Source organism: Bufo bufo, chromosome 2, assembly GCF_905171765.1.
Source record: "Bufo bufo chromosome 2, aBufBuf1.1, whole genome shotgun sequence".
Taxonomy (NCBI): Eukaryota; Metazoa; Chordata; class Amphibia; order Anura; family Bufonidae; genus Bufo; species Bufo bufo.
Genome location: NC_053390.1, coordinates 796,085,225 through 796,094,768, shown reverse-complemented (window position 1 = coordinate 796,094,768; position 9,544 = coordinate 796,085,225). Strand labels below are relative to the sequence as shown.

The 9,544-nt window shown below is 47.8% G+C and overlaps 1 gene segment (V, D, J or C); it reads left to right on the top strand.

The window, feature by feature from the left end:
• Positions 1-211: 211 nt before the first annotated feature.
• The window catches only part of LOC120990446, a 224,337-nt gene continuing 215,004 nt past the window's right edge, over positions 212-9,544 (top strand). The window contains 2 exon segments of the V gene segment in view: positions 212-358; positions 490-787. Coding sequence covers positions 310-358; positions 490-787 — 347 coding nt within the window.

The window sequence follows — 9,544 nt, the reverse complement described above, 5'->3', positions numbered from 1 at the left end:
AATTTATACCATCACCTGCCCTTGCAGAGAGTCAGCCGTACCAGGTTAGTGTCTATTGCACTACATCACCCAGAAACACCTATTGCACACAACTTGAGTACGCTGCATGTTTCCTTCTAAACCCTTCTCATTTCTCCATTATATAACTCATGTCACACATGGTAAGCACAGAATTTACATGTCTCAGTATTTCCCTCCACGGTCTCTGGGGTCTCCTGTCACCTCCCCTGTATCTCTCTCTCTATATATATTTCATTCTACACATTGTCTCATCTTATACTTTGTATCTGACACTCCAGAAACATCAAGATGGTTTCTGGCAGTTATCTCCTGGCCGTCATCTTCATTTCTATTCAGGGTGAGAGATTCAGATCCTTCCATGATTGTGTGTAGAGAAATCTATCCAGTGGGATCCATCATCAGATCAGGATTTCTAGGAATAGATCCAGACATTGATCACTAATCATTCTGTCTCTTCTTTCTCCTCAGGATCCTGTGGAGAGATTGTGATGACCCAGACTCCAGATTATACCTCTGTGTCCCCAGGAGACACAGTCACCATGTCATGTAAAGCCAGTGAGAGTGTATACAATGCTGTAGCCTGGTACCAACAGAAACCAGGAGAACGGCCAAAGCTTATTATCTACGCTGCAAGCAGCAGATACACAGGAGTCCCAGACCGGTTCACTGGATCTCGATCTGATACAGATTACACTCTGACAATCAGAGGAGTGACAGAAGACGATGCAGGACATTATTACTGTCAGCAGTATCAGAGCTATCCTCTCACACAGTGATACAGAGCCGTACAAAAACCTCCTTCCTCATCTCCCATTATGTTTCTATAATAAAGGTTCATACACAGTAGAAGAAGAAGAAAACTATCAGAGCGATCAGTGGTTTATAATTTGTCTTCTCATGTAAATTGCCTTTTCCTGTTGTTGCAGTACCTCGGTGGACAGGGGTATCTGCAATTGTTTGGTAATGCACTGTACTGTAATGCTATGGTATACACTGCTATATAATGTGACACACCCATTATACAGTTGTAGCATCGCTAACGCTCCTATTTTTCGCATATCGTTACTTCCCAAGCGCGAGTTCTCCTACTTCTCCCCGAACTGTAACTGCAATACACAACAAGGCCAGTAGATGGCAGTGTCAACCTAAAGTACATAATGACACTAACGGAAAATGCAAATGTGATCGCACACTACATCCAGCACTCTGCCCTCCATGCTGGATGAGACATTGGTTTATAATGACACTACACTATACTATGCCCGATCCTCCTCTGCAACCTTCTCCACACATCCCTATACTGTACGTCTTCCCCACTCCTACAGTACTCTGCTTGCCCTTTTTGTAAAAAAATAAAATAAATAAAATATCTAAGAGCTACAGTACAATATAGATGTATACTAATCAAATCGCCAGTCCCCAGCTGTCTTTTATAATGCCGGTTGAAAGGTTCTGATCTCCACAGTCCGTGACCGTGGGGATCAGATCCTTGTTAACTATACTATATATAATATATATAATAATAATTATATAATATATAATGCCACATAATATTGCAATCATAACTACTGCTCTGCACACAGCCAAAGCAGCAGAGTGAGGTGTGGAGCCGGACACTGCAGTACAGTATCTGCAGGTGATTCCTACAGCAACAAGTGGGAGATCAGCAGAAGTTCCTGTGGTGTCACCGTGCAGCCTTACAAAGGGAAGTCATGAGGAATATGTGGATACTACTCAGCCTCCCCTCGCTGGCCTTGGTGCCGACATATACAGTACAGACCAAAAGTTTGGACACATCTTCTCATTCAAAGAGTTTTCTTTATTTTCATGACTATGAAGGCATCAAAACTATGAATTAACACATGTGGAATTATATACATAACAAACAAGTGTGAAACAACTGAAAATATCTCATAATATAGGTTCTTCAAAGTAGCCACCTTTTGCTTTAATTACTGCTTTGCACCCTCTTGGCATTATCTTGGGCCGGCCAGAACCTCCCCGGGCCTAAGGAACCCATAAAAAGTGAGATACATGGCCGCTTTCAGAATCAGGCTAGTGGAGGGCCCAAAAGGATTACCATCCAATGACGAGGAGAGATCCCTAAACAATTTGCTAGACACTGGTTGCCTTTGGCTCACGGACCCCTTACCCTCCTTTTGAATACCCCGAAGGGTGGCTTTAATAGCCTGAATGGAAAAAAAGGACCTGTGATGAGGAGTGGCCAACATAGCGTGATGTTGTAGTCCGGCTAAATAAAGTCTGATGGTACTATATGACAGAGAGAGATGTGAGTGACAATAGGCCAAGAAGGCCATGATGTAGGAGGTTTCGGAGTGTTGGCCCCTCGGATGACTCTTGGAAAATTTATCAAAAGCTCTTAAGCCGGCCTGATAATTCCTCGCCATATTGCGTGACAATGATTTTGCAACCAGACCCTTGGCCTCCTCTATGAGCGAATCTAATCCAGAACGAGAGTGCTGAATGATCCGCGTCGGGCATTTCCTGAAAAAAAATCGCAAAATTAGATCGGGAAAGAGCGTCCGCGGCCCTATTCTGTTCGCCTGAAATGTGTACACAACGCATGTGGAAATTGTGGTGGAGGGATAACCAAACTAACTTGCGCAACAAGGCCATGATCCTGGGGGAGTGGGCCCTGCACTTGTTGACAATGTCCACCAAGGTCTGACTATCCGTAACGAACCTCACAGAAGTGTTAGACCAATGGTGACCCCAAACCTGGGCTGCCGCCACAACGGGATACAGTTCCAAAAGGGGGGAGGATTTGAGAGCTGCTGAGTCTGAGGCTAATTCTGGCGGCCATCCGGCAGCCAGCCAATGAGACCTGAAAATGGCAGCGAACCCGGAGGAACCAGCGGCGTCGGAGAAAACCATGGGAGAAGAAGAGTCCCACTGCGGAATGAACAAATAAATGCCATTCCAGTCAGAGAGAAAACTGTTCCACATGTCAAGATCTGCAATGGCCTGGCTGTCCAGATGGACGACGGAATCCTGCTCTGCGGCAGAGGGCAGGAGACATAACAACCTGGAAAGGAAGGCCCTGCCTTGAGGCATAATTCTAGAGGCAAAGTTAAGCATCCCCAGCAAGGATTGGAGCTCCACCCTGGTCAGAGAGTGAGACTGAACCGCCCGGGAAATAGCTGAGCGGATCCTGAGCAACTTCTCGCTGGGGAGGCTAGCCTCCATCTTGACGGTATCTAATATGATGCCCAGGAAGGTGACCTTGGTGGCCGGACCCTCAGTCTTGGACGTAGCCACAGGAACCTGAAGACGGGAAAAAAAGGTCCAGGAGTGAATGGGGAATGGAAGGGGCCTGACTGGGCCTTTCAATGAGAAGAAAGTCGTCCAAGTAGTGGACGACCATGGATAACCCACCGTGATGGATGAGAATCCAGTGCAGGGCTTTGGCAAGTTGTTCAAAAAGCCAAGGGCTGCTCTTGGACCCAAAAGTAAGCCGGTTGGCAAAGTAAAATTTATCTGCCCACTTGATGCCGTAGTACTTCCAAAGCTGCGGATGTATTGGAAGCAGCTTGAAAGCATTGGCGATATCTACCTTGGCCAGCCAAGCCCCGACACCTGCTTGTAGAATATACTGAATGGCCTCATCAACTGAAGAATACTGCATGGAATATTCCTCAGAGGGAATGAGTGAGTTGAGACTGGGGATGGAGGACATATGAGGCACGGAGAGGTCATAGATGAGACGCTTTTTATTGGAAGATTGTTTTGTCACAAGGCCAATAGGATTGATACGCCATGACTGGGACGGAATCTTTAGGAAGGGACCAATGACAAACCCCTTGTCGACCTCTGCTTGAATGAGGGTGGTCACCGCCTCAGGGTCACTGGAGGCGGATAGCAGATTGGGGCCCACCCAGCAGCCCTGGGGGAGCTTGACAAGGCCGGTGTGGAACCCTTCTCTGCACCCATCCAACAAGAAGGCGACGAAGGGACGGTCGGGGTGGCCCTGCAGAAGTGCAGCCAGTAACTCCAAATTGAGGTCGGCTAGTCAGGAGTCCCTGGCTGTCTTCCTGGGACAGGAGGGACGGGGGTGGGCCCGAAAACAAAGAGAGCAAATGTGAAGCGCTCGGCACGCATTGAAGGCACAGCCCTTGGCATTGAAATTATTACACACCTGGCTACTACCGAGGTACACAATTGGCCTGCCCAGCTTATCTAAAGAAGAGGAAGACCTGGAAGACCCGGAAGGACCTGGCGTGGGCACTGACTGCGGATCTTGCACCGGATTAGGGCACCATTCCGTAGAATGGAAAATGGATTGGCAGATGGCACACAGAGGAGCCTTCAGACCCGCAAAGTGTCGGCAGAACAACTCCATGTCCAAGTCTGCCCAGTTAGATACGAACTGAAATTGGTTCAGGGCCGCGGCGGCTTTGGCAGAGAACAAACGATGGTAGTTGTAAAATGCCGAGCCGCTGTACTTGTGCCCCAAATCCGTAGGTGTCTAACTCTTCCCTGCGATTAGGCTGAGCGGAGCACACCACGTCCCTGTAGAGGCTGAAGGCCAGAACGAACTCGGAAACAGACAACTTCCTATTTAGCCGAGCATCCTTGGCCTTCAAAACCACAGAAACCTCTCCGCAGTTAATCACTCGGTTCTCGGAAATATCCTGGGAGGCAATCAGAATGGATGCCAAATTTACATCCTTGCCTGCCAGGATATCTTTCTTGATATGCTCCGGAACAAAATGGGAAGGAGCAATTTGGGGGGTGGCAGAAGGCCTACCTGCAACGTCCTGAGGAATGGCAGGAATGACTGCCGAACCTGGATATTGCGGCGAAGCTGCTGGCCTGGTTTCTAAGACCGGTACCCTAGTCTGAATGTCCGTGACCGAGCTAGCGAGTCCGACGATGGAAGACTGGATCTGAGCTAGTGCCAGCTGGATGGAGTCAGTATTGGACTGCTCAGCTGTCGAAACCGGAGTAGTCATCAGGAGACAATATAATTCGGCCTTGCGTGCAGACGCGGGATGCCGAATCCCCCTACGATTAAGCTCGGCAATGAACTTTGGCACTGTCCAATTCCTTAAGGATGTGCTGCTGTTGTGCCCCGAGATGGAAGTTCCTGGCATGGAGAGGTTGTCATCCATATCGGACATGTGAGACATGTTTGACCTGAGAAAAAAAGGCGAATTTATGTCTACCTATAATAACGGAAAAGAAGCACAGACGGATGCGGGGAGAGCGGCAGGAAGAAAGTGAGAGACTGAAGGTGTGTGAAAGTGACCAACGGATGAACCTACCTGACGGGATATGAACGGATTTGGAAGCACGGCTCCAAAACCTCAATCGTTTAAGTTGGAACTAATGAAAAAGAACGGACCTGAGTATCGAACTGACGGTTAACCCCGCCCCAGTGACCATCTCTAAACCGACTTACCTGGGAGTGCCTCGGAATTCCTAGACGAAACGAAGGAGAGGAAGGAAAAATAACTACTGCCCAATCTAAAGGAAGGAACAACCGACATCAGAACAGATGTAATAACCCTGGGTAAACAAAGACAGACACCCTGGGCGATCCAGGAACATTGACAACCTGGGCGATCCAGGAACATTGACAACCTGGGCGATCCAGGAACATTGACAACCTGGGCGATCCAGGAACATTGACAACCTGGGCGATCCAGGAACATTGACAACCTGGGCGATCCAGGAACATGACAACCTGGGCGATCCAGGAACGTTGACACCCTGGGTGAACCAGAAGGCACTGAGACCCCGGGTGATCCAGAGGACCCCGACAATGCGGGTGGATCCGGTGACGGAAGCAGAGTGAGACAGAACACAGAAACCGCTAAATTGAGCAGTAAAGTAAAATCACCAACTTCACGTAAGCGCAAATTCTGGCACTGTGATGCTAAGGCAGCGAAAAGGGCAGTCTAACTGTTGATAATCGTTCCCACCCCCCCTTTTTTTAATTGTTTTTTTTTGTTTTGTTTTTTTACCTATGTATTGCGCACCGCGTATAAATGAGCACATGGGTTTAAGGACGGGTGCTGTGGCCCATAGATAATCTGGTGAGAGCCCGCAGAGGGAACCCTAGGCAGATACCATGGATCGATGCGCAGGGCCCCAGAGCAAGCTGGCAGAGGGCACAACAGAAACTGCGCCCCCCCTGAAAACGGGAGTGCTGCCTGTATCACAGAACCAGAATATTGCAAAAGCTCCTTGTGCTGCAAAAACTTGTAGAAAACTAAGATATAAGAGAGTGCATAGGTGGTGAAATGAGTGCACAAACTGCCTACAAATAATGGATCTTATTTATGCACCCCCAATTTGTGCGGCACGTGACCGGCAGAACAGTTAACCAGGATGCCGCTCCCCAACCCTGCTGCCTGTATCCATGTGAGCGGAACTAGGCTGGGGGAGAGCGGCATCTAACTTGTACCACCAGGGGGCTAGAAACCAGGCGTGAGGCACAGCTAGAGCGGAGCCAGCTGCGCCTCGATTACCTGGAAGGCTGGCGAGCGATAGTCCAGACGTCGACGGCGCGTGTGCGCAGGAACCGGAAGGAAGGTCTCAGGTCAGAGGGGAAGGAGCGCGATAATGTAATGCGTGAGGCTCGGGCGCCTGGCTGAGCGGTAGGTGGGGGAATAAGTAGTCAGACGCCCCTCCCACAAATGCAGGCTGGTAAAAGCCTTACTGTATATATATCATTTTTTTTATATATTTAAAATGGTTTAAATATTCCTTTTTTTAACCAAACATATGTGTGTATGTACAGTATATAATATGTTGAGATGTAGTGGAAATAATGCTATGCCAAAATGAAATGCTTTTAAATACCTTGTTGTATAGTATCTTGCCGTTAATATCCCTGACAAAGAGAGCTTTCTACTAGGGATGAGCGAACCCGAACTGTATAGTTCGGGTTCGTACCGAATTTTGGGGTGTCCGTGACACGGACCCGAACCCGAACATTTTCGTAAAAGTCTGGGTTCGGGTTCGGTGTTCGGCGCTTTCTTGGCGCTTTTTGAAAGGCTGCAAAGCAGCCAATCAACAAGCGTCATACTACTTGCCCCAAGAGGCCATCACAGCCATGCCTACTATTGGCATGGTTGTGATTGGCCAGTGCAGCATGTGACCCAGCCTCTATATAAGCTTGGGTCACGTAGCGCTGCACGTCACTCTGCTGATACAAGTGTAGGGAGAGGTTGCAGCTGCGACGTTAGGGCGAGATTAGGCAGTGATTAACTCCTCCAAAAGACTTCATTCAGTGATTGATCTACAGCTGTGGATCATTGAACTGCTGCTATTCAATTGCTCACTGTTTTTAGGCTGCCCAGAGCATTTTTCAGTCACTTTTTTCTGGGGTGATCGGCGGCCATTTTGTGGCTTGTGGTGCGCCAGCACTAGCTGCCACCAAGTCCATTTAACTATCAATAGTGTGGTTATTTTTTGCTATATCCTACATCAGGGGCAAGCTGTCAACAAGTCCATTTAACCATCAATAGTGTGGTTATTTTTTGGCTATATCCTACATCAGGGGCAAGCTGCCACCAAGTCCATTTAACCATCAATAGTGTGGTTATTTAAATTTATCCATAAAAGGGTATATTAGATTCAAGGTGCTGATAGGGTCATTCTCAATAACTTCACACACACGCTACTGTGCATATCCAAGTCTAATTCTGTCTGTAAACGTATACCTGTCACCCAGCGCCTAAATAATAGGCCTCAAATTTATATTCAGCTAAATCTGTGGCTATTGCTGTAGCTGGTCAAGTTATTTTGTGTCCGTAAAAGCACAGTTTTTGTTCTGGGTTGAAATACAATTCCCAACCTAGCAATTTCCTAAATTAGTGGTTTCTGCTGTATCAGGCCTACTTTAAATCTATCCCTAAAAGGGTATATTAGATTCAAGGTGCTGATAGGGTCATTCTCAATAACTTCACACACACGCTACTGTGCATATCCAAGTCTAATTCTGTCCGTAAACATATACCTGTCACCCAGCGCCTAAATAATAGGCCTCAAAGTTATATTCAGCTAAATCTGTGGTTATTGCTGAGGCTGGTCAATTTATTTAGTGTCCGCCAAAGCACAGTTTTTGTTCTGGGTTGAATACAATTCCCAACTTAGCAATCCCCTAAATATATTTTTTCTGCTGTATCAGGCCAAGTTTAAATTGATCCATAAAAGGGTATATTAGATTGAAGGTGCGGATAGTGTCATCCTCAATAACTTCACACGCTACCGTGCATTTCCAAGTTTAAATAATTCTGTCCGTAAACGTATACCTGTCACCCAGCGCCTAAATACTAGGCCTACAATTTATATTCAGCTAAATCTGTGGTTACTGCTGTGCCTGTATTAGTGTAATACGGTACCTAAATAGATAGTGTTAGGTGCCTGTAAAAAAAGGCCTGAATTTGAATTCAATACATTGGGCCAAATAATTTTTTTCTTATTGTGGTGAACGGTAACAATGAGGAAAACATCTAGTAAGGGACGCGGACATGGTCGTGGTGGTGTTAGTGGACCCTCTGGTGCTGGGAGAGGACGTGGCCGTTCTGCCACAGCCACACGTCCTAGTGAACCAACTACCTCAGGTCCCAGTAGCCAGCAGAATTTACAGCAATATTTTGTGGGGCCCAATGCCGTTCTAAGGATGGTAAGGCCTGAGAAGGTACAGGCATTAGTCAATTGGGTGGCCGACAGTGGATCCAGCACGTTCACATTATCTCCCACCCAGTCTTTTGCAGAAAGCGCACAGATGACGCATGAAAACCAAGCCCATCAGTCTGTCACATCACCCCCATGCATATCAGGGAAACTGTCTGAGCCTCAAGTTATGCAGCAGTCTTTTATGCTGTTTGAAGACTCTGCTGGCAGGGTTTCCCAAGGGCATCCACCTAGCCCTTCCCCAGGGGTGGAAGAGATAGAATGCACTAACGCACAACCACTTATGTTTCCTAATGATGAGAACATGGGAATACCACCTCAGCACGTCTCTGATGATGTCGAAACACAGGTGCCAACTGCTGCGTCTTTCTGCAGTGTGCAGACTGAACAGGATGCCAGGGAGGAAGACTGGGTGGAAGACGATGCAGGGGACGATGAGGTCCTAGACCTCACATGGAATGAAGGTCGTGCCACTGACTTTCAGAATTCGGAGGAAGAGACAGTGGTGAGACCGAGCCAACAGCGTAGCAAAAGAGGGAGCAGTGGGCAAAAGCAGAACACCCGCCTCCAAGAGAGTCCGTCTGCTACTGGCCACCGCCATCTGGGACCCAGCACCCCAAAGGCAGCTTCAAGGAGTTCCCTGGCGTGGCAGTTCTTCAAACAATGTGCTGACGACAAGACCCGAGTGGTTTGCACGCTGCGCCATCAGAGCCTGAAGCGAGGCATTAACGTTCTGAACCTTAGCACAACCTGCATGACCAGGCACCTGCATGCAAAGCATGAACTGCAGTGGAGTAAACACCTTAAAAACAAGGAACTCACTCAGGCTCCCCCTGCTACCTCTTCTGCTGCTGCC